Source organism: Hemitrygon akajei, chromosome 7 (genome assembly GCF_048418815.1).
Source record: "Hemitrygon akajei chromosome 7, sHemAka1.3, whole genome shotgun sequence".
NCBI classification, from domain to species: Eukaryota; Metazoa; Chordata; class Chondrichthyes; order Myliobatiformes; family Dasyatidae; genus Hemitrygon; species Hemitrygon akajei.
Window position 1 is genome coordinate 39,952,798 of NC_133130.1, and position 26,380 is coordinate 39,979,177.

Sequence of the window (26,380 nt, forward strand, 5' to 3'; positions counted from 1 at the left end):
AAAGTACCTAAGAAACCTTATTCTTTAGCAGAACTGAATTTTACTGAGTGAGTACAGCTGGTTGGCTGTGCTGTACCTGTTTAATGCCAGCTTAACAAAGAGAAAATTGACCCTTGTAGAATCAACACCATCAGAAGGATGCACTCTAGTTTGCTGTCCCATTGGGACTAGCTATCGCTATTTGTTTGGAAGGTTAGAGATGAACTGTGAACCAGAATAGTTATTTTATCATGCAGCTTAAAGACGATAGAATTCTGAATCAGTAGTTCAGCCCTGTGTTGTTTAATAAAGAAAAGAATGAAACCAAATTCTCAGCTGATTAGGCAGCATCTCTGGAGAGCGAGATGAGACTAATGTTTTAATGTTAATAACTCTTCATCAAAACAAATGAACGTCGCTGTGCAGGGTCATGAACTTGAAATGTTCTCTTTTTCTCTCTCCAGAGACATCACCTACCATGTTAAGCATTACCAGCATTTTGTAAAAATATTTATCTGTTGGTTTCTTCAAACTCCACATTAGCTTCTCTCAATAAAAATAAAATAAATATTTGAGATCTGAATCAGACTTAATATTACTGGCATATATCGTGAATTTTTTGTCTTTGTGGCAACAGTACAATGCCAAACATAATAATAAGGGGAAAAACTCTGTGTGTCTGTGTCTGTGTCTGTGTCTGTGTCTGTGTCTGTGTGTGTGTGTGTGTGTGTGTGTGTGTGTGTGTGTGTGTGTGTGTGTGTGTGTGTGTGTGTGTGTGTGTGTGTACATATAAATAGTGCAAAAATGTTTAAGAAGTAGTGAAGCAATCATGGTTGGGCATGTCCTGGGTGATGAACTATTGAGCACAGAATGTGAACTATTTGGAGAACATTGATCATTTCAGGTGCTGTTACTTTGGTAATGCTCATTCTATTTGAAAACTGGGAAGAGGAATTGTCAGGAGTCTCTACACTCCTTAATTGCTACCCTGTCCTGGCATTGCACCCTGTTTAAATCAGAGGGGGGTTAAACTACTAATTAGAAATGATTCTAATTCAGGAATAAAATAAATAAAAGCACATCAGAATTGCAGCTAGCCATGCTTTTACTCAAAATATCTCAGCACCCTTGCATTTTCCAACTATTCTTCTAAGGCCTAGCTAATAGCCCCTACCAGTGAGAAACTTGTATGCTGACATAGGCTGTTTATCACTATTCTTCAACATCCATAACCCCAGAATTTGTGAAACATGCAAAAAGTTTATGGGATAGAATCACATTATTGCCACCATTTGCTTCAAGTCAATGTGAATATGAGAATTTTAGACAAGGGGATATCAATGAATTCTCATCCCCTGTATATATTCAGTGCTTATGATAAGTAGAGATGTATGTTTTCATTTACATAGGTCATGTTGGCTGAACTGAAAGGTACAGATGAGGTTTATGCCGTAAAGGTGCTAAAGAAGGATGTTATTCTCCAAGATGATGATGTGGACTGCACTATGACTGAGAAGAGAATTCTGGCACTAGCAAGAAGGCATCCTTACTTGACCCAACTCTTCTGCTGCTTTCAAACAAAGGTATTGTGAGCTGAACCAATTCTTAATGCATTACGTTTAATGCAGATGGAATTACTCTTGTTTTTGAAAGATAAATGAATAAAACAGTGAGAAACATGCTTACTGTAAAACCCACATTTCCCAATTAAATCATAAAAACAATAGTCAAGACCTTCAAGGCTATGATCTAAGTGCTGAGATTAATACAGACGGGTGCCTTTGGTCAGCATTGATGTGCTGAGCTGAATGGCTTGTTTCCATGCTGATTCACTCTTTGACTCGATAACAAATCATGGCAGAGCCATTGCAACACTTGAATGAGTAAAAGAATCATTCATATTTACAAGATTTATGTTTTACCCAAGATCTGGACAGAATTAACGTCCCCAAGTCGGCAATCACAATATCACACTTGTCCACAGTATCCCTGGGGTAAGGATCAATTCCAGAGCTTCTGATAAAAATTGCTATTTCTGCACTCACTAATCCCTGTATTTGTGAGCGTTGGTGAGGAAAGTTTGTGCTCAGTTTACCCACTTTGACTTTCAGTCAGGACTCAATGGGACTAGTGAACACATGAATGAAATGCCTGAGGAAACTTGTTGAACAGGTCTTTGGCCTGGCATTGAGTATCTTGAGATGAAGGGAAATTAAGGTATGCATCATAGATGATTACAATGAGATTAATGTGTCCATGTTGGCAAAATACTGAGCTAAGTAACTTAATTTTCAGCTTTCAGACTATAGGTTATGTCTCATTTGGGTATATATTTTAAAAATCTGAAGAGGGATTCTACCTTCAACTTCATTCAAGGATTGTGTTCCACGCTACTCTTTGGGTGTATAAAGCTTTTTTTCGTGCATTCTTAAATCCACATCTTTGGGTTGTTGACTTTTTTGCAAAGGCAGATAATTCCTTCCCGTAGTCTTCACTCTCATCTTCCCATGGTTCAATATGTTGTGTCTCTGCACAACTAAATATCAATTAAACAAATGTGGGTGATGGCTTTAACTTTGCCAATCACTTTTCCAGCTCTCAGCTTCACCCCACCCCCTCTGGTCTTCTCCTATCATTTTGCATTTCCCCCTCCCCCTCCTACTTTCAAATCTCTTAATATCTTTCCTTTCAGTTAGTCCTGGCGAAGGGTCTCAGCCCAAAACGTCAGCAGTGCTTCTCCCTATAGATGCTGGCTGGCCTACTGTGTTCCACCAACATTTTGTGTGTGTTAATGGCTTTAACTGATGTTTTCCCATTGTAGTGAAAGAGAGAGAGAGAACAGTACATGCGCAGACAACAGATCAATACGTAGTGCTACAAGAGTCTGTTGTAGTCAGCCTCTGGAATTATGGACAAAGTTGACCCTGTATTCAGCTCCATTTTCAGTTTTACAGCGGACATCTCTATTGTGATCCAGATGATGTAATCAGCTTCAGTTATACTATGCAGTTCTAGGCATTATAGTTCACCTCTTGTCAGACTCTGTGTTGTCTGATTCTGTTTTACATTCGGTAACTTTATGCAGTTGCTTAGTTTTGTGTTTGAGACTTTTCACTCGGTTGTGCTGTTTGTCTGCCTTGCGCTCTCTCTCTATGTGACCTTGTCTGTGACGCTTTCTGCAGTCTTTTTCTTTGAACCTACAGTCATTTGCATCATGGGAGGATTTGCCACATCATTCACATCTTTGGCTTTTTGCACCATTCAGGGACATTTTGTGCATTTCACATTCTAACCTCCTTTTCTGTACATCTTTTGCTGCAGTCTGTAATGATGTTGCAATGGTCAATGCCTGTTCTAAGGTTGGGTCTCTTTCAGATAATAGCTTCTTTGAGTGCTTTGACTATGCATGCCATATACAAGCCTGTTCCTTAATGCATCAGAAAGTCCATCTCTGAAGTCACAGTACTGGGAAAGTTTGCACCATTCTGCAATGTATTCAGAAATGCTTTCATCTTTTGACTGGTTCCTTTTGTAAAATTGTAATAATTTCGTTGAACATCTTGCTTGCTGGCTTTGCAGGAGTTACTAATTTGCATAAGAGACTGTACATTCTTAGGATCATTAAGTTTCTTTTTCTCCTCCATGTTGTTCACATTACAGTACAGTTCAACCCTCTCAATATACGTGCCAGCCTTCATTAGCGCTATCAAATTCGTCAACTTTTCCAACTGAAGCCATCGCCTCACTATTTTTACTTTAAATTCTGCCCTACTTCCACTGTTACTCACACATTCCTTTGTTAGCATCTGTGACAGCTTACTCGTGCCGTTTAACTCTCATTGCTTCAGTCCTAACTGTTGGTGCAGTTGGTGATATTTTCTGACATTCAGGTTCATACTTGTCGCCAATTTGTTGTGTCTGTCCAACTACGTATTAATGAAATAAAAGCAGGACCACATGTTCTGGCTTTAACTGGTTTATTCACATTTCAGCAAGATAGAGAATACAGACAACATCAATACGTAGTGCTAAATTGGGGGGTGGGGTCATTGCTCTGAAAGAAATAGATCCATACATTGCACAATGTACCTTGATTATATCTTTCGTTGTTATCCTTTATTTTGAAGAAAATGTTCCTGGCCTACTTATCCTTTCCTCAAAACAGTTACTCATCTACACTTCAACATATTCAAAACATTCCTTTTATCCCCCTCAGGTACTTTTGTCAAACACGCTGCCCAAATCTGTGAGGACCTCATCAAATGCATTACCCTAATTGACTCTTCTTATTAGCTTCTTAAAGATTTCAATGAAGTTGGGCAAATGCGACCTTCCCTTCACTAATCTGTACTAATTATGATTTTTGAACATGTTGATTTATTCTGTCCCTCAAAATGTTTCCCAATAATTTACCCATTGTTGTTGTCCAGCTGATAGGTTTGTTGTTATCCCAGTTAACCCTTTCTCCTTTTAAACAAGGGTGCCATATTAGTAGTCTTACAGATAAGAGAGAAGCATAAAAAGCCCACACCTGTTAGAAGATAATCAGATTTCTAATCTGCTCTCAAACTCCCACTGCATGATGGAGTTTATTGTTACTGATTACTACCAGCTTCAACTTCTCCTGTACAAGATTGCCTGATAATAATCTAAAGCAGTTTCACAAGAACCATTCACTGAATTTAGTGGAAAATTGCCCAGCTGTCATCTGGGGCTCTGATATGAAAGTTCAGAAAATCTTTGATCCACTTCAAGATTTATTTTTAATGTTTTTGTTTAGAATACCAATCATATTGAAGGCACATATTATGCAGTAATGTTCCCTTTACAACAAACTTAAGGCAAAACACCCTTGGATGTCCTGGCAACAGTGTAATCATTTCACTGTTCCATGCTGTTTGCATGATCTGAGAAGGAATGGGATAGTTTAGTTTGTTGCTTTCCCCCGTTTGACTCTGGGAATGGGTTAAGCTCACATATGAGTGGGAATGCATGGCTGCAGAAAGAGCTCTTCAGAGGAGCACTATGAAACTTCTTCGCTCTTACAGGGACAGCTCAGGTCTCTAAATTCAGTACTTCATTCTGTATTGGGAGGGGAGAGATGACAGTAATTATGTATTTTAAGCTGTTCGTGGTATGTTTGATGAATTGGCTAACTATCTTGCTAATTACTTGAATTGTCCAAAATTGCTCATTTCCTGGACGGTGTTCTTTTCAAGGCAGTTGCACAATTCAGCTCAGGGAATTACAGCAGTTTTGCTGTGCTTCATATTTTGTTTTCCCCAATAACCTTCCATCTTTATCTGTGGTCAAACAGTTGTTAATCGCCTTCATAAATGCAAAAGATTGAAGAAAAGAGATGTCAAAAGGCAGTGGATAACTGACCCTTGTATGATTCTTTAAATTGGCATTTGTGAATACAGGTAGTCTGGAAACTTCAGTTTTGCTAATCTGCTCCAGACAAATTTTTGATGAGCATTTGTTGATGTTCCAAAGAAAGGTGGATATGTGAATGGTGTAAGATCCAGAGACTGAATGGACAGGAGATTATGGGGTGGGGTTGGGGATGAGTAGAACAGTTTAGATCAAGCTATGTTGGTATTTTGCTGAATTGCAAGTATGTCACTCTCATTTCAGACTGTTATTGCTGATCTATCATTGTAACTTGTAATTGCATTGTTTAGCTTATCTGTTCAGTTTTCTTCACATGACAGACAATTCTCTTCACCTGTGAACAGCTGTGGATACTCTCATTGCATTATAAACTACTGGAGGAGACAATTTCCTGAAACACGGAATGCATCAGTTCTCGTGATGAGACTTTCCATTCCTTGACTTCTGAGATTACCTCTTTCTTCACAAAATGGCATCTCCCCTCCACTGCTATCAGTGCAGCCATCATCGGCATCTCCTCCATCTCACCTCATCCTCCCTGGCATAACCAGGAAGAGGCTTATGAGCCTCTGCATCCAACACATCATTCTCCACAACTTCTGCCATCTCCAACTTAGAAACATAGAAAATAGGTGCAGGAGTGGGCCATTCGGCCCTTCGAGCCTGCACCGCCATTCAGTATGATCATGGCTGATCATCCAACTCAGAACCCTGTACCTGCTTTCTCTCCATACCCCCGATCCCTTGAGCCACAAGGGCCATATCTAACTTCCTCTTAAATATAGCCAATGAACCGGTCTCAACTGTTTCCTGTGGCAGAGAATTCCACAGATTCACCACTCTCTGTGTGAAGAAGTTTTTCCTCATCTCGGTCCTAAAAGGCTTCCCCTTTATCCTTAAACTGTGACCCCTCGTTCTGAACTTCCCCAACATTGGGAACAATCTTCCTGCATCTAGCCTGTCCAATCCCTTTAGAATTTTATACGTTTCAATAAGATCCCCCCTCTGTCTTCTAAATTCCGGTGAGTATAAGCCTAGTCAATCCAGTCTTTCTTCATATGAAAGTCCTGCCATCCCAGGAATCAATGTGGTGAACCTTCTCTGTACTCCCTCTATGGCTAGAATGTCTTTCCTCAGATTAGGGGACCAAAACTGCACACAATATTCTAGGTGCGGTCTCACCAAGGCCTTGTACAACTGCAGTAGAACCTCCCTGCTCCTGTACTCAAATCCTTTTGCTATGAATGCCAACATACCATTTGCCTTTTTCACCGCCTGCTGTACCTGCATGCCCACCTTCAATGACTGGTGTACAATGACACCCAGGTCTCGTTGCATCTCCCCTTTTCCTAATCGGCCACCGTTCAGATAATAATCTGTTGTCCTGTTCTTGCAACCAAAGTGGATAACCTCACATTTATCCACATTAAATTGCATCTGCCATGAATTTGCCCACACACCTAACCTATCCAAGTCACCCTGCATCCTCTTAGCATCCTCCTCACAGCTAACACCGCCGCCCAGCTTCGTGTCATCCGCAAACTTGGAGATGCTGCATTTAATTCCCTCGTCTAAATCATTAATATATATTGTAAACAACTGGGATCCCAGCACTGAGCCTTGTGGTAACCCACTAGTCACTGCCTGCCATTCTGAAAATGTCCCGTTTACTCCCACTCTTTGTTTTCTGTCTGCCAACCAGTTCTCTATCCTTATCAATACCATACCCCCAATACCGTGTGCTTTAAGTTTGCACACTAATCTCCTGTGTGGGACCTTGTCAAAAGCCTTTTGAAAATCTAAATATACCACATCCACTGGCTCTCCCCATCCACTCTACTAGTTACATCTTCAAAAAATTCTATAAGATTCGTCAGACATGATTTTCCTTTCACAAATCCATGCTGACTTTGTCCGACGATTTCACCTCTTTCCAAATGTGCTGTTATCACATCCTTGATAACCGACTCCAGCATTTTCCCCACCACCGATGTCAGACTAACAGATCTATAATTCCCTGGTTTCTCTCTCCCTCCTTTTTTAAAAAGTGGGGGTACATTAGCCACCCTTCAATCCTCAGGAACTAATCCAGAATCTAAAGAGTTTTGAAAAATTATCACTAATACATCCATTAATTCTTGGGCTACCTCCTTAAGCACTCTGGGATGCAGACCATCTAGCCCTGGGGATTTATCTGCCTTTAATCCCTTCAATTTACCTAATACCACTTCCCTACTAACATGTATTTCCCTCAGTTCCTCCATCTCACTAGACCCTTGGTCCCTTACTATTTCCGGAAGATTATTTATGTCCTCCTTAGTGAAGACAGAAACAAAGTAGTTATTCAATTGGTCTGCCGTGTCTTTGTTCCCTATGATCAATTTACCTGTTTCTGACTGTAGAGGACCTACATTTGTCTTGACCAATATTTTTCTTTTCACATATCTATAAAAGCTTTTACAATCAGTTTTTATGTTCCCTGCCAGCTTTCTCTCATAATCTTTTTCCCCTTTCCTAGTTAAGCCCTTTGTCCTCCTCTGCTGGTCTCTGAATTTCTCCCAGTCCTCTGGTGTGCCGCTTTTTTTTGCTAATTTATATGTTTCTTCTTTGGACTTGATACTATCCCTAATTTCCCTTGTCAGCCATGGGTGCACTACCTTCCCTGGTTTATTCTTTTGCCAAACTGGGATGAACAATTGTTGTAGTTCATCCATGCGATCTTTAAATGCTTGCCATTGCATATCCACCGTCAACCCTTTTAAGTATCATTTGCCAGTCTATCTTAGCTAATTCACGTCTCATACCTTCAAAGTTACCCTTCTTTAAGTTCAGAACCTTTGTTTCTGAATTAACTATGTCACTCTCCATCTTAATAAAGAATTCCACCATATTATGGTCACTCTTACCCAAGGGGCCTCGCACGACAAGATTGTTAACTAATCCTTCCTCATTGCTCAATACCCAATCTAGAATGGCCTGCTCTCTAGTTGGTTCCTCGACATGTTGGTTCAGAAAACCATCCCACATACATTCCAAGAAATCCTCTTCCTCAGCCCCCTTACCAATTTGGTTCACCTAATCTATATGTAGATTGAAGTCACCCATTATAACTACTGTTCCTTTATTGCACGCATTTCTAATTTCCTGTTTAATGCCATCCCCAACCTCACTACTACTGTTAGGTGGCCTGTACACAACTGCCACCAGCGTTTTCTGCCCCTTAGTGTTATGCAGCTCTACCCATATCGATTCCACATCCTCCAGGCTAATGTCTTTCCTTTCTATTGTGTTAATCTCCTCTCTAACCAGCAATGCTACCCCACCTCCTTTTCTTTCCTGTCTATCCCTCCTGAATATTGAATATCCCTGGATGTTGAGCTCCCATCCTTGGTCACCCTGGAGCCATGTCTCTGTGATCCCAACTATATCATATTCATTAATAACTATCTGCACATTCAATTCATCCACCTTGTTAGGAATGCTCCTCGCATTGACACACAAAGCCTTCAGGCTTGTTTTTACAACACTCTTCGCCCTTATACAATTATGTTGAAAAGTGGCTCTTTTTGCTTTTTGTCCTGGATTTGCCTGCCTGACACTTTTACTTTTCACCTTACTACTTTTTGTTTTGACCCTCATTTTACACCTCTCTGTCTCTCTGCACTTGTTCCCATCCCCCTGCCACATTAGTTTAAAGCCTCCTGAACAGCGGTAGCAAACGCTCCCCATAGGACATTGGTTCCAGTCCAGCCCAGGTGCAGACTGTCCTGTTTATACCAGTCCCACCTCTCCCAGAACTGGTTCCAATGCCCCAGAAATTTGAATCCCTCCCCCTTGCACCATTTTTCAAGCCACGTATTCATCTGAAATATCCTCCTGTTTCTACTCTGACTAGCACGTGGCACTGGTAGTAATCCAGAGATTATACCTTTGTGGTCCTACTTTTCAGTTTATCTCCTAACTCCCTAAATTCACCTTGTAGGACCTCATCCCGTTTTTTACCTATATTGTTGGTACCTATGTGCACCACGACCACTGGCTGTTCAACCTCCCATTCCAGAATGTCCTGCAGCCGCCCAGAGACATCCTTGACCCTTGCACCAGGGAGGCAACATACCATCCTGGAGTCTCATTTGCGGCAGCAGAAACGCCTTTCTATTCCCCTTACAATCGGATCCCCTATCACTATAGCAATCCCACTCCTTTTCCTTCCCTCCTGTGCCGCAGAGCCACCCATGGTGCAATGAACTCAGCTGCTGCTGCCTTCCCCTGATGAGACATCTCCCCCAACAGTATCCAAAACAGTATATCTGTTTAGGAGGGAGATGACCTCAGGGGACTCCTGCACTACCTGCCTACTGCTACACTGTCTAGTGGCCACCCCTTCCCTTTCTGCCTATGTAGCCTTTAACTGTGGTGTGGCCAACTCACTAAACGTGCTATTCACGACTTTCTCAGCATCGCGGATGCTCCAGTATGAATCCAATTGCAGCTCCAGATGCTCAATGCGGTCTGCCAGAAGCTGCGATTGGACACACTTCCTGCACACATAGTCGTCAGGGACACTGGAAGTATCCCTGATTTCCCACATGCTGCAGGATGAACAAACCACAGGGCCGATCTCAGCTGCCATGACCTACCCAATACTTGCCTCAACTTTTGAAACTTTCTCCTTTGAAAGGAACTTAACCGGCCTTACCTCACTTGGAATGAAGCTCGTCCTCCGCCTCTTCTCGTTGAAGCCTCTCGAGTCAAAGCCTCAAATCTCCACTCCTTCACTGGCCGCTCCACAGTCTCCCACTACTAAGCACATCTTTCCCCCTCCATTTTCCACAGGGTTCACGCTCCCTGTGGCTCCTCTGTACACTCATGCCTCACCACTAATCCTCCTCCAGGCAACTATCCCTGCAACTAAGGCAAATGTTATACCTCCCCCTACACACCCGATCTCACCACCATTCAGGGCCGTAACAATCCTTCCAGGTGAGGCAGCAATTCACATGTGAATCCATTGATGTCATTTATTACATTGGTATTCTTGGTGCGGCCTCTACATCGGAGACCCAATGCAGATTGAGGGACTGCTTCATCAAGCACCTTCACTCCATCCACTGTAACAGTCAGGATATCCAGGCGGTCAGCCATTTTATCTCCACTTCCCATTCCCACACAGACAGGTCTGCTCACAATCTTCTCCAAATCAAGCTAGATGCAAGTTAAAGGAACAACACCTCATATTACATCCTGGTAGTCTCCAGTTTGCAGGCATCAACATCAATTTCTCTAATTAACCACTGTCTCATTCCCTCTTCCCACTTTGTTTCAAATCTAACCCTGCTCTTTCCCCTCCCCCACCCTTAGACCTGCCCATCACACACTCCTTTCTCCCTCTAGCTCCACCCCTCCTCCTCTTTATTCCTCTTCTGTCTCAAGGCAGTGGGTTCGTGTTCACAGACACCAATTGACTACCTGGTAACTATTCCAGTAAGCTCTTGACTTCTTTGTTTATCTTATCACTTCTGGTATTTATTGACTAAGTCTGGATGAAAGAATGATTTGGGGTTGTCTTCACTTCTTAAAAGCAAGTCAATTGTTGTTCTACAAAGAAAGCTGGAGGACTTCATTCTGCAGATATGAGCAGAATTTAAAGTACAAACACGCCTCCACAAACAAATTGCACATTGTTATATTTCCGTAGGTTAAGGAAATGAAAATGCTGTGCTTTGAAGGTCACAGATAGAGTTGATAGCATAAATGAGGATGCTTCATTGTGACAACATCTGCAGCATTGGTGCATCTGATGATGAAAGAGGCAAATATTTAATTCAGACACATAACTTATTTGTATCAATGGATGGAATTGCATGTGCCTGTAGCTGTTTCTGGGATCTCTTTTAATAGAGCACCCCTGTTGCTGAAATAATATGTGGTAATTAATTGTGCTATTTTGCAAACAATTGTTACAGCTATTTGTTGGTAAGACAGTACAGTTACTATTATATTACTTTCAAGCATCAAAACAACACATTTTCTAATTTAGCATTCCTTTGAATTTTTCATTTTGTTGTGAACTAACTCTTAAACAGTACATGACGTTCTGCAGAAACGACAGACATTTGTTGGGATTTTGTGCATGTTCTTTTTCTCAAATTTAATAACTTTTATTTTCTAATATTTAAGTTGTGGTTTATTTTCCAAATTAGACATGAAGAAACTTACATGTTTTAATGGTAAACTTTGTTTGACACACGGTTTTCATCTTAATTTTTAGTCATGTGAAAATTAAGTTCCTTAACTGTATAGAGGCTGGGAGTTCAGGTGACAGAAGTAGTTCCACTATTTGTTTTACATTTGCTGTGGCTTTCAGTGAATAAAAAGGCAATTTATGTGACCTTCAAAAATACTCCACATTTATCAAACTGGTAATTATAAAATGGGCTTTGACCTTCTCTTGACCTCGAAGAATGAGGGTTATATGGATCAGAATAATAAATACTGAGTGTACATATGTGTACATATGAGGACAAGGTAAGTAGTTTATTAAACTAAACAAAGCTGCCAAATTTATTGAGAAGTAGGAAATCACAGTGAAAGCACACTGTCTTGCTTCTTAGATGTGTGCGTGCATGTTGACACATTGCATTTGAGCAGCAGTGATAAGATGGAAATCAATCGAAGTCAAATTCTGATGACCAGACATCTATGGGTATTGGGGTTATTTGGTGGTGCTACAGTAGAAGATACATAACTCTCATGATATATCGGCAACTATGACCTAAATGGAAACAAAAGTCAAAAGGTCAACAAGATAAATGTTCAAGTACAACCTTTAAATATTGTTAAATATGACTGCCTATTTTTTAATATACCTAATAATATTCCCTTTACCATGAAAAAGTGAGTGAATGAATGCAGTAGCAATGTTATCATTAAAAATTGCATTGACCTTATAATTAAATTAATTATAGAAGAAGTTTTATTCTGCAAACTAAATGCCTGGCATGAAAGTTGAGTGGCATGTTTGGTCACAAACGAGAGACAATCTGCAGATGCTGGAAGTCCGAGCAACGCACACAAGATGCTGGAGGGTCCTGCCGAAGGGTTTTGGCCCGAGATGTCGACTGTACTTTTCTCCATAGATGCTGCCTGGCCTGCTGAGTTCCTCCAGCATTTTGTGTGTGTTGCTGGCATGTTTGGTAATAGAATTATGTTGAATTCATTTTTTACCCAAATTGACTCCAACAGTCAGAAAATTCACTCAGTTTTGGCGAGTCTGAACATTAACCAACAAAGAATGAATTAACAAAATTATGATCGTCATATAAATGAAATGTATTTCACCAAATTAGTTTTAATTTGTTTTAGCACCCACATATCTACTGCTGTCTTCATTGTTTCTGGTGATTCCCACCTGCTTCTTCACCAGTGCCAACTGTTGGGTAAAGAGCGGAGTTTTTCGAAACCATGTGCTGTGCACATTTTCACCTTACTATGAATTCCATTCTCCATTTTATTCTGTAAACTTTTCTATTGAGTGCAGCTCCGTCAGATTTCTTTTATTGAAAGTATTATTCTAAAAGCTGAAGCAGGAATGTAGCTAATCATGTATTTGGAGCCTATATCTGGCTTTAACAGTATGATACATATTTTAATAAATAATGGTACTGATTTTTTGCGGTAATTCTTACTAACTATTCCTCTCTGCGCTTCGGGGCATATCATGCAGCAGCCTTGCCATTTCCTTAGCACTTTGTCTGTTTTGTTATGAGGCTGAGTTGCTAGCTCGACGCTCAACCCAGCGCCGATGAAGAACGTGCAAGGAGCTGGCCTAATTCGAATCTGGGACCACTCACATCAAAGTCCAGTGCTGATGCCACTACACCACCAGCTGACCTTTTTTTCGGAGTATATGATTATTATTAGGTAGACCAGCTATTATTCCACACTGCTGATTTACCTGGCAAAGGTGCATGTGAGCCACACCTTGAACTGCTACAATTTGCCTCTGATAGTTCTCTGGAAGGAACCCATTTAGGTGTAGTGAAACTAGTTAAAACTCACTGGGCAGCTTAACTCAGAATTTTCATGAAGCTCCTCTAGGCAGTGTAAGCACTACAAATGGAATAATTACAAATGGACGGCACTTTGGAAAGTCCGATCTCCTGGCTGTACTTCTGGCGTACAAGTAGAGATTAAAACCGCAGCACCAGTGGTGAGAACCAAGGAGGTCTGGTCAGGTGAAGTGGAGGAGTGCCTTGTGTTGGTGGAGTGGAAAATATTCAGGGATTTGTCTTAGAACCTGAATGAATAGACTACAGTTGCCAGCAACTTTATCAAGACCTATATGGATGAGTGTGTGCCTTTGAGAACATGCTGTGGGCTAGATCTGTGGCATCCAAGATCGGTAATCTAGAATTATTCAAGAGTTCCAGGTATGACTGAGGGAAAGTATTTTAAGAGTGAATAAACAATTATGATTCAAGTTAAAGACAAAATTAAGACAGATACACTCAACCCTGGAAGGGTTTGCAGGCCATTATTTCCTAGGAGGCGATACTTAATATTATGAATGGCAGTGATGCTTTTCTCCTAGATGAGCTCAATGCCTTTTAGGCACGCTTTGAAAGGGCGAATAAAACTACAGCAGTGCGAATCTCTGCAGCATCTGGTGACCTTGTGATCTCGGAGGCTGACATCAGAGCATTTTTCGAGAGGATGAACCCTTGCAAGGAGTAGGGCCCTGATCATATACCTGGCAGGGCATTGAAAACCAATGCCAGCCAACTGGCAGGAGTGTTCATGCCAGTGGCACTCACATCTACTGTGGTGAAATGCTTTGAGAGGCTGGTTATGGCTAGAATCAACTCCTGCCTAAGCAGAGACCTGAAGCAGCTGAAAGTTGGCTATTGCCTCAATAAGTCGACAGTGGACACAACATCTCTGGCTTTCTACTCAGCCTTGGATCACCTGGAAAAAAGTAGTATTTACATCAGACTGCTGTTTATTAAATACAGCCTAGCTTTCAATACAATCATACCCTCAGTTCCAATCGAACAGTTCTAAATCCTAGGCCTCTGTACCTCCCTGCTACTAGATCCGTGACTTCCTGATGAAGTGACCATGGTCTGTGTGGATTGGAAGCAATATTTCCTCTTTGCTGACAATCAACCCTGGTGCAGGTCAAGGATGTGTGCTTAGCCACTGCTCTTTTCTCTCCACCTCTATGAGTGTATGGCTAGGTACAGCTCAAATGCTATTGATATATTTGTTGGCAGCCCAACCATTGTTGGCAGAATTTCAGATGGTGATGAGGAGGTGTACAGGAGTGAGATAATAACAGCTGGTTGAGTGATGTTGCAACAACCTTGCACTCAACCAAGACCAAGGAATGGATTGTGGACTTGAGGAAAGGGAAGTCAAGCGAACAGTAGTGTAGTGGAAAGGGGGAGCAGTTTCAAATTCCTGGGAGTCAACATCTCTGAAGATCTATCCTGAGTCCAACATATTGATGCAATTACAAAGAAAGCACAATAGTGGCTATATTTCATCACAAGTTTACAGAGACTTGGTATGGCATTGATGGCTCTTGTAACTTTCTACACATGTACTGTGGTTGCATCAATATCTGTGCAGGATTGAAAAAAGCTACAGAAAATTGTGAACTCAGTCAGCTCCATAATGGATACTAGCCTCTCCAGCATCAAGAACACCTTCAAAAGGTGATGCCTCAAAAAGGCGGCATCCATTATTAAGGACCTTCTTCATGCAGGACATGCCCTCTTCTCCTTGCTACCATAAAGGAGGTGGTACAGGAGCTTGAAAACACATACTCAATGTTTTAGAATCAGCTTCTTCCCCTCTGCCATCAGATTTATGAATGGGCAATGAACTTATGTCTACTACCTCAATATATATATATTTTTTTACTCTCTTTTTGCAGTACTGTTTGATTTAAAATTTTAAAATATATTTCTGACTGTAATTTATAGTTTTATTATTATGTACTGTATTTCAATGTAATGCTGTAGAACAACAAATTTTACAACATACGCCAATGGTATTAAACCTGATTCTGATCATATAAATACAAAACAGTACAAATAATATGAAAGGTATCACACAAGACCGCTGAACATTTTATGCCGAGCACATGCACAAATATGAACATAATTCTGTAATCGCCTTGCAGAGGTTTATTCCAAAACTGGAACCTCAGCTCAATGTAACTGGCTCTGAACTCAACTCCCTCCAGCGATCATTTGGAGTCATTCCACCAGCAAGGCAGTCATATGAGTTGCCTTGCAAACTGCTGTATAACTTTAAATAATACTTGTTGAAGTTGCCCTTAACTCCAGATATGTAGCTCATCCCAGCAATCTCATCGAGAAGATTTTTCCTTATCTATAGTGCATCAAAACCTGTCCACAGTACTTTGGCAAGTTGCAAAGGTTTGTCCTGAAGCCTTACAAAAAATCATAACTGGGCCACTTTTATTGTACCATATTTGTGTTGATTTTGTCAGCTTGCTGTATCCTCGCAGTGAGAAAAACTACCGCCTGATCAAGGGCAGTTCATTCTGTTCAATGCTTTGACTGTTACCACGTAAAGGTGTTTGGATCGGCACAATTCTGCATGTTTCAGCAGGATGGAAAGCTGATGAATGGGTTTTCTTCAGCATTGCTTTACGCGTAACATTTTTAGAGGCTGTTGGGATGAATCAAGAGGTGGCAGAAATAAAATTGCTGCTTTTGGGAGATCTCTAAAGTTTGTGAACATGGGTTCAGAGAAAGGGACAGTTCAAAGCCTTCTGCTCACAACCTGTCAAAAATTCATTCAGAAGCCCCATGCTTCCTCACAGTAATGGACAATCTCAGTTTATATTCTGATGGAAAATATTCCAATATTGCTATTGCATGGAGTGTTCCAGGGTTTAGATCCAGCATTAAAGAAGGAACAGTGTGAGTTGGAGGGATATCCACAGGTTGTGGTGGTGGTGTTCATCTCAGTGATAGAGGTTGTGAGTTAGAGAAGTTTTGTTGGAGTGGCAAGTAATTGCAGTAGGCAGTAAGCACTGCAATCGTGATGTGAACTTCATATCCATCAGTACTGATTTTATCAGTATAATTGGAAAACCTTTGTTGTGCCAGGAGGTGAGTATCTTAGTCCTGGTTGCCCCATCTCTGGCCTACTCTTTTATGTTGTATTTGTATTTGTTTAGCCAGTCCAATTGAGATTCTGGCCATGAGTGATAATGATGGTAAATAATGCAGTGAGGGTCAAGTGTAGGTAATGAAGCTACCTTACTGGACATCTCCAGCATCTGCAGAATTGTTTGTGTTAATATAACTATCTTCCATTTTTGTCAGTTGTTTGATGAGTATTAATTGTCACCTATCATGCCTGAATGTTGCTTAGATCTTGATGCATGCAACTATGGGCTGTTTCATTTGCTGAGAATTTGTAAGTGGTATTGAAACTTGTATAACGATCAGCAGACATCCAGTGATGAAAAGGGGATTCTCAATGAAGCAGCCTTGCACCTTGCCCTGAGGAACTCTTTCATTGATGCCATAGGTTCGAATGAATGACATAAGACCATAAGAAGTAGGAGCAGGAGCAAGCCACCTGGCCCACAGAGCATGCACTTGCCGTTCAACCACCAACATGCTGTTTCCCCACAACCCTGCAATGCAGAAATCTATCCATAACTGTGTGCTAAATATATTAAATGGGGCAGCTTCTGCTGCTTCTCTGGGAGGAGAATTGTAGATTCTCTACTCTCTGGGAAAAGCGGTTTCTCCTCATCTTCAACCTGAATCTATTGCACCGAATATTGAGACTGTCTTGGACAATAGAAAAATGGAAGGCTGTGTGGGAGGAAAGGGCTTGATTAATAGATTAAAAAGTAGGGCATGTACTCTCCAGTAACGTTCTATGTTCTGTCTTCTATGTCCCATAGTTCTTGTCACATCATTGGAAACCTCCCTGCCTCTAATTTATCTATTCCTTTCATAATTTTAGATGCTTCTGTAAGATCCCCTCTGAGTCCTCTGAATTCGATTGAGCAGAGGTGACTCACTCTTTCCTGATATGTTAACCTGTTCATCTCTGGAATCAATCTGGTGAACCTCTGAAACCAGTATATCTTTCCTCAAGTAAGGGGACTAGAATTGTACAATTGTCTAGGTCAGGCCTCACTAGTACCGTAAACCGTTGGAGCATAACCTCCATGCTATTAAATTCAGTCCCTCTAGCAATGAAGGCCAACTTTCCATTTGCCTTCTTGATAACCTGTTGTAATTGGAAACCAATCTTTTGCAATTCATGCATACACACTCCCAAACCCTCTGTATAAAAGCATGCGGTAATTTTTCACTAATAGTAATAATCTGATCTTTTTTTTCTTTCCAGGTGGATGACCTCACAATTACCAACATTCTACTCCATTTGCCAGACCCTTGGCCACCCATTTCCCTATCTCTCTCCAGACTCTCTACAGCCTCTGCACAATTTCAATCTGATGTCATCAACAAACTTAATACACTACACTAGGTTCCCTCTTCTGGATTATTAATGTACAGTATATCATTTATAGTTGCATGCCCAGCACTGAATCCTGTGACACTGCATTCACCACTGACTGTCATCTTCTTCTTCTTGTAAAGTTTAATCACGGTTTGTAGATGATGCATTACTGCCACCTATGGTGTTGGAGTGTGAAGCAAAGAGACAGGAATTCTACCCACTAAATCTGCCTTCTCACCAAAAAAACTCAAATTATATTAAGAAGTCTAATGCTTTTCAGACGGTGATATGCACACTTGCATACATTGTGATGGCAGTCATATCCTAACAAACTTTCCATGTAAACTGTGTCTGAGTAATTAGAGTTTCCTTTGCATCTCATAGGAACTGCATTCAAACAATATATAGTATGCTGCACTGTTTCTTGACAAGTGCACTCCCTATGAATGCCCATATCATGTATATTAATTCTGAACTAGGAGTTATTCAACCTAATATGTCAAATGCATAAACATGTAAGTACCTATATAACTTCTTCTCTCCTTTTATAATCATCTCCAAGTTGAGTTTCCACCGTCCTTTAAATTTTAAGTAAATGCCACCCTTTTGTTTCCTTATCCCAATTTTCTTGCCACAGCGATTGAATAGATTTTTAAATTGTAGCTTCCAGCTCTTAATGCAAAGGCACCACTACAGTTTTACATCCTTAATTTTAAGTAACACACACAAAATGCTGCAGGAATTCAGCAGTCCAAGCAGCATCTATGGAAAAAAAAGTACAGTTGAAGTTTCGGGCTGAGAACCTTAGGCAAGACTGGAGAAAAAAGATGAGGAGTAGGTTTAGTAGGTGGGGGAAGAGCAGAAAGAAACATAAGGTAATAGGTGAAACCAGGTGGGGGTGGGATGAAGAAAAGAGCTGGGAAGTTGATTGATGAAAGAGATACAGGGCTGGAGAAGGGGGAGTCTGATAGGAGGGGACAGAAGGTCATGGAAGAAAGAAAAGGGGAGGAGGATCACCTAATAGAGGTGATGGATAGGCAAGGAGATAAGGTGAGAGAGGGAAAAGGGGATAGAGAATGGTGGGGGGGGGGGGCATTACCAGAAATTCAAGGAAATTTCTGTGGGTTTATAATAGATATCAGTAGATAAGCTCGCACCAGAGATAAAGACAGTGATATCAAGAAAGGGGAGGGAAATATCAGAAATGAACCAGAAATGAGGACAGGGTGGAAGTTGATGAAGTCAATGAGCTCAGCATGGGTGCAGGAAGCAGCACTAATGCAGTTGTTGATGCACCAGTGCTGACTTGGAACATAGACTGTTCTAGGTAGCTGACTAAAAGGCAGGAATAGTTGGGACTCATGCGAGTGCCCATGGCTACACCTTTAGTTTGAAGGAAGTGGGAAATTTCAAGAGTGAGGACAAGTTCCGTTAAACAGAGGTAAGTGGTGATGGGGTGAACTGGTTGGGTCTGGTGAGTGATTGCTTGGCTGAATGTCTGCCGCCTCACTTCCTTCAACCTCAACATGGGCAGGGACCCATAAGAACTGGATACACAAGCCTAGACTCTGCAGCCTCAACAGACATTCCATAATCTCAAGAAGAATATCTGGCCTTCCTTTGAACTACCTGTTATCATTGACATCAAAACTGAGAACATATTGGATCACAGAAGTACATAATCAGAACACGTTTCTTTGACCCATTCCAAGGCTGAAATGATAGCAACCACCTCAGACATGAATACTGATAATTTGTCTAATAATCTTTTTTGAACAGTCACCTGAAATGTTGGATTATAAACAGAAACACTTGAATGACCTCTCACTTGATCTTTTAAACCATCTGTGTAGATATGCAAGAAGTCATAATATCTGCCTTCCATATATTGCTGAACTTCCTGTGCCACTGATTTAAAAAAAAAATCATTCTTCATCTTGATCTTTTCTTGATGGCTTAAATCAACCACAGCCAAAAGGAAAAACAATGGAGGAATGACAGAAAGGGATACACTGGGACCATAATTCCACATCAAATAACACAAGATTTTGTGCCCATTCATTTCCCAACCAACCAAAACCGAAGACCTTATGAACGCAGTGCTCCCAATAATCTTCTGATAATGGATAGCCTCTTACAGTAACCTAGTGCTTCTCCACCATTTTTAGGCCACCATCCCCTTAAAGCACTTTCATACTTGCCAACATCCCTCTTAGGCACAATAAAGCAATTTTTCTTCTTCATCATTCTGAATTTTAATGATTTCTCTTGCACGCTATCTTCCTGTTCTTCCACCTTGCAAAGAAGTGGGTTAATTACCCACTCTGGAATTTCTAGATCATTCACATCCTTAAATTGATTCTGAAAATCCTTCTCCATTGACTGCAGATGTAAGCAGTACTCTTGCAAATCACCATCTGTGAAAGAGAATGCCATACTTTCCATGCGGGGAAACTGTGAGGACATTCTTCTCCCAATGTTTTGCTTATACATTTCCAATTTTCTGATAAAAGTGGATACTGCACTTTTTGCCTGGATTAAATTGAAATTCTCATCCTGTAGTTCCATATTTAGAATGGCCAGGTATGTCACATCTCCACGTAGAATCTTGTTTCCCAAGCTCTTGTTGACTCTGAGCAAAAATTCAACCACAGTGTCAAAAAGATCAGAGAAATGTTTTAAGCAGCTGCCTTTTGCCAGCCAATGCTCTTCAGTGTGAAGCTGCAAGTATTCAAATGCTTCATCATTATCTTGCATAACTGGCAAAATATTCTGTTATTTAATGATGAGTTTTAATTTTGTTGATAGTAGATACTACAAGAGTCATGCTTGAAAAAAGTTGCTGGCTGAGGTTTTTGGCTGTGAGTTGTTGACGATGAATTACACAATGGTTTGCAAACAGACTTGGAATTTCTTTCTTTATAAATGCCGTTAAACTAGAATCTGTTGCACAAGGAATTATGTTCCTAATCAGAATACTTTTATCCTCAATATACATTTCGAGCTCATCGTAGATTGGTTCTCTATTAATACACTTTTTTAACTTTTTACAAAAGAGAACCTCTTCATAAACTTACAAACAAGAGAAAATCTTAATGAACTTTTCTATTTTGTGATAAACCATGCATATGCCATTATCAGTGCCTCGTTGTCTTGCATAGTTGAGTCATCTAGTTGTATCACAAATTCTGATTTTTTTTGGCGCTGTGTATAGTTAATACTGAGTGTCTTCACTCATTTCATCAATACAATGACCTACAGAGTTATTATTCAAAGGGATTGATTTTAAAATACTGGTATCCATTTTGAGAACAGTGCTGAGCACTTATGATACAGCAGGGATTATTAATTGGAGATTTTCTACCCTTTGCTATCATTTTGGAAATGTTATAAGAAGCAATTAGCCCACTCTCAAGGTTGTTTTTAGCTTTCTTGTCAAATGACTCAAGTGTGCAATGCTTTTCAAATACTTCATCTTCTGGAACCAAGAAATACTATAAGTAGCCTTTTCAGTGTGTCTTTTATAGAAATGTCCTTACAATCTTGATGGTTTCATTAGACAGTACAGTATTTCAAATAAGATGCATGGGGTGCTACTGATCCGATGGGAACAGCATAACATTGTATTGATGCACTTGCTGGGAATGCTTATTGGATGTTGATGACGGCAGTGAGTTGACACAGATGGGACGATGGTAGCAGCACACAAAGGAACAGTGAGGCGAAGATGAAGACGATCACAACAGCGAAAATTACATTGACAAGGATTCAGAATGAAATCTCATGTTAGTTGGGATAGAGCTGGGGTTTGGCAAGCTGCCTTTATACTATTCCAGTTAGCACGATTGACCAGTCATGCAAAGTCTCATAATCTCAAGTGGAATTCTCAGGGTCAGCAGGTTCACTGATTGGCTCTATTTCACCGTTTAGCTCCGGCCAGTGCTGTAACGTTGCACAACCTGTTTTCCATGGATCTGTAGAGAAAGTTGAGAGGGTGTACCTGACTTACCAATTGTGAAATTGCATAAACTTGTCCTGTGCCTCAATTCAAGGAGAACTGCTGAGTATCATGGTTGGTATTTTATGCATCCCCAGTAATGTCCATTTGGTTGGTAAGGTCGGATGAGATGGCTGAGTTTCAGACATGTTGTGATGACAAGTGCTCACCTCCTGCAGAGTTATAGTTCTTCCTGTGTTCCAGTGCCTCATCCTTTTTATTGGAAGTGCCTGTTCTACTAACCGTCGGTCGGTTCTTGTGCCTCAAGTTAGGGTGCCACCTACCACCCCCAACCACCCCCTCTTGAAAGAATCTTGAACGCACCCCAACATATTCTGTTTCCCCTAACGCCCCCTTAGGGTACGTAGCCACTCCCATTGGGACTCACTGCTTTAACCCAATAAACCATTGCTAACTGTAAATTACTTAGATGTAAAGGTACTTCATCCATATCTACCAGTAATGCTGAAATTCAAGATGATTTAATAGCACACAATAATCTCAACACTCAGACTGCCAACCAGAGAAACACCATTTATCACAACTCTCAGCCTCCTATTGGTTAATTAGTCCTCTATCCATGCTAATCCATTGCCCCCAACTCTATTTTGTTAACAACCACAATTATATACATTTCTGCAAGGGAAGTCTCAAACCAGTGGGATGTCTTTCCCTTGAAAGCTGTTGACATTGGTTTTATGGGAGCTCATTAATGCTATACAATTAAATGCTTCTTGAATTTCAGTCATTCACTCTCACCTGACTACTGGCTGTGATGAAATCTGGAGCCCAGGGGTTCAGCTGAATTAAATTGGGCAATAGCATCATATTAGTGATGAACAGGTGCCCCTTGTTAGCACTCTTCGAGATAACTTCCAACATTTTGTTCAGGGTTGAGAATAGATTGTCCGATAGCCGTTAGTTAAGTTTGTCCTGCTTTAGGTCATTTTTTGCATCAGGGTAATTTCCACATTGCTGAAAAGATGCCAATGATGTAACTGAGGTCTGGACCATAGTTTTCATTACTGGAATGTTATCTGGTCCCACAGACTTCATGTGTTTGTTATTCTCTGCCATTGCCTCACATAAAATGGAAGTGAACTGAATAAGCTGCAACTGCAGCCACTGGAAAACTGAAATAAAAACAAATGCTGGTTTCCTTTCTTACTTGGACTCAAAGCTATGATGCTAACATTGCTTACAGAAATACTGTTTCCAATATTTTTAATATGCATTTTCAATGAGATTATGCACTATTTTAATCACAAACAAGAGAAAACTTGCAGATTCTGGAAATCTGAGCAACCCATACAAAATGCTGGGTGAGCTCAGCAGGCCAGGCACCATCTATGGAAAAGCGAACAGTCAACATTTCAGGCCAAAGGGTCTCGGCCCAAAACGTCGACTGTACTCTCTTCCCCCAGCATTTTGTGTGTTATGCAGTATTTTTCCTTTTAACCAGAACCTCTTCCCAAAGACATGTAGAGAAAATTTCTTTATAGTAGTCTGCTCTTATCTTGTTGGCATTGTATTTTATAATTTTATTTATTTAGTGATGATGTGCAGAGCAGGCTCGTCTGGCTCAGCAACACCTGACAACCCTGACTTAATCCAAACCTAATCACAGTACAATTTACAATGACCAATAAACCTAGCTGGTACATCTTTAGACTGTGGGAGGAAACCGGTGCACCCGGAGGATAACCCACGTATTCCACGGAGAGGACATACAGAGACTCCTTACAGAGGATATCGGATTGAACTCTGATGCCCAGAGTCACCCTAACTGCTACGCTACTGTGTCACCCATGATTGTGAAATATTTATTGTACATGGATACAGTGGATACATGATAGAAGACAGTAAGTATTGATTCTATTGTGGTAAATCAGATTGAAGGGCTGGTGAACTCGGAGCAGAGAAAACAAAGATGACTTGGAATGCGTAGACACTAATCATGTTAGACCCTACTTTTCAGCTTATGTGCAACTTAGAAATCAAAAGTTTTAAGTGTTTGCCTGTCTTTTTTGGTTAAAAACCAAAAATATCAACTTTGTTTGACAGTGATAAAAATGAGGAAACTATTTGAAATGAGCCAAGAGAAAAAGACTGAAAATTCAAGACCTATTTGTCTTGCTGGACTGCAGATTGGATAAACAATGCAATAAGTGCAAGGGCAATGGTCAATTGAAGGCTCTTTTTCTCTCATGGATACCAGAGCCTTCAAGTCACCCCAACATAACTGTTCATTTATTTGCCTAGTCATTAAGATTCTCTAATGTCTGCCATAAACCATTGGGGATATGTCAATATTTGGCATTTGTCCCCTCTTTAGAAGGTAGTTTTCATTCTATAACATGACAGAGTAACAGAAAGTCATCAGTTTTCATCATATTTAAATAAGTAACACTTTTTATATATCTCATCTTAATTCCAATTAACCACTTCAATATTTTTCTTCCCTCCTGTGAAAATACAAATCAATTTCTTTTAAAAAATAGTTTTCAATAAACTCATTTGTCAAAGTTATAAATTTGACATTTGTCACTACTTTCTATATTAAAAAAAACTTAATGTAAAACAACATTTCTTTTATCTTAAACAGCAGCCAGTCTCTGTCAACAGTGTACACCATGGATGTTTCTTATCTGTCCCCTACTGGGCAGTTTTAAAGCACATTTTCCATTCCAGAGATTGGAAGTGAGATTTTTGATTGCTTGTGTGAAAGCGTGACAAGGGCTGACAGTGCGTGAGACTCGGCAGCTACAAGAAACTTTTACAAGAAGCAATGGTCCACTTTTTTTTTTGAAGTATCTTTAAGCAAGTCTAGACTGCTACATGTGGGTATCTTGTGTACAGTCATTTCCTTCAAATGTGTTTTTTTAATCATGCATTTTACTAGTGGAATTAAGAAAGAACAAAGAGTTTTAGAGTTATTTTTGTATTTTCATATTTCAACAAGAGAAAATAATAGCCCCAATGAAGCAGAAGTATATTTCAGCTTCTTGCACACCACATGGTTTGGGACTGAGCCAAATAAAGAAGGCAATAATTCGGTTTGCTCTCTTTACTGAGGTGAGTATTACTGAATTGGTGCAACAATTACCAGGCAAACACTACACACTTAACATTTTAGAAATAACGTCTTCCCTTCTGCCATCAGATTTCTGAATGGGTAAAGAATCCATAAACATTACCTCACTATTTTTGCACTACTTACACACATGTGTATACATAAATTATAAATTACAGAGAAAGTGTGTGCATGTATGTGTGTATGTATGTTTCTCTTTCTGTAATTTATCATTTATTTTATATATTGCACTATGACATGTTTCCTTTCTCTTATTTTAATTGGGTTTTTCGATTTTCTTGCTTTGTGGTTGCCTGTAAGCAGTCAAATTTTAAAGTTTACAATTTTTACATTCTTTGAAAATAGGTGTGCTTTGAGTCTTCATAGTGTTGCTGTAAATTTCATGACATATATCAGTTAAAATAAACATGATTCAGATTCTGATTCAGAGTTCCCCAAAAGGAATTGGAACTGTTGCCATACTCTTCACACCCTGCCTCACTCCTTCCCCTCACATCTTTATACTATCTGTCTCCCCTTCAATGCAGAGCATTGACCAAAAATGTTGACCATCTCTTTGCCTCCACAGCTGCTGCCTGATCCACTAAGTTCCACAGCAGTTTGTTATTTTTCCCCCCTGAAGATTACGGCATCTCTATTCTCTGTGTCTCTTCACTTCTCTTAATTATCCTGGCAAAGGAATATACGTGTATGAACTTTGCAGAGAATATAAGTAAGGGTTGCAGTATTCATCCACATGGTTGGATTACCTGTGGCTATGAGAGGTTCTCACATGATAAATAACTACTCGAAAAGTGTAGTCACGGTTCTGGCCTCCATGGTAGTGTAATGGCTAGCAGAACACTATTTCACTTCGGGGTGTTCCAGAGTTTGGAATTCAATTCCGGTGCCATTGTCTAAGGAATTTGTGTACGTCTTCCCCATGACCATGTAGGTTTTCCCTGGTGCTCTGGTTTCCTCCCAAAGTCCAAAGATGTTCCAGGTAGGTTAATTACTCATTGTAAATTGACCTGTAATTACGTTAGGGTTAATCGGGGTTGCTGGGGTGGTGTGGCTTAAAGGGCCTACTCCACACTGTATCACCACATAACTAAATGAAATAATTAATATCAGTAGAATTTATATAACAGTTTATGATAACAGAGTCCATCCATGTTTGAAGGTGTACTTTGCAGAACTTGAAGTTTTGTGGTATCCCAGTCAAAAACAACTTTTCATCAACCACCAAACCAGATGAACTGGACCAATATCACAAAGATGATTGTGGGATATTGTTTATGTATATATGGAAAATGAAGAGCAGGATGGGTCAGTTGTGACACTTACTTGTTCCACAGGACCCAGACTTCCAAGGCCAAGAGAGTGGAATTGCCCCAGTGCCATGGCTTTTC

The 26,380-nt window shown here is 40.3% G+C and overlaps 1 protein-coding gene across 2 annotated transcripts in view; it reads left to right on the forward strand.

Moving 5' to 3' along the window:
• Window positions 1-26,380, forward strand: part of prkcea (protein kinase C, epsilon a) — a 602,180-nt gene that overhangs the window by 382,105 nt on the left and 193,695 nt on the right. For both annotated transcript variants that reach the window (XM_073050688.1, XM_073050689.1), the window contains one exon: window positions 1,389-1,562. In XM_073050688.1, the coding sequence (XP_072906789.1) occupies window positions 1,389-1,562 (174 nt within the window). The remainder of the gene's footprint in view (window positions 1-1,388; window positions 1,563-26,380) is intronic.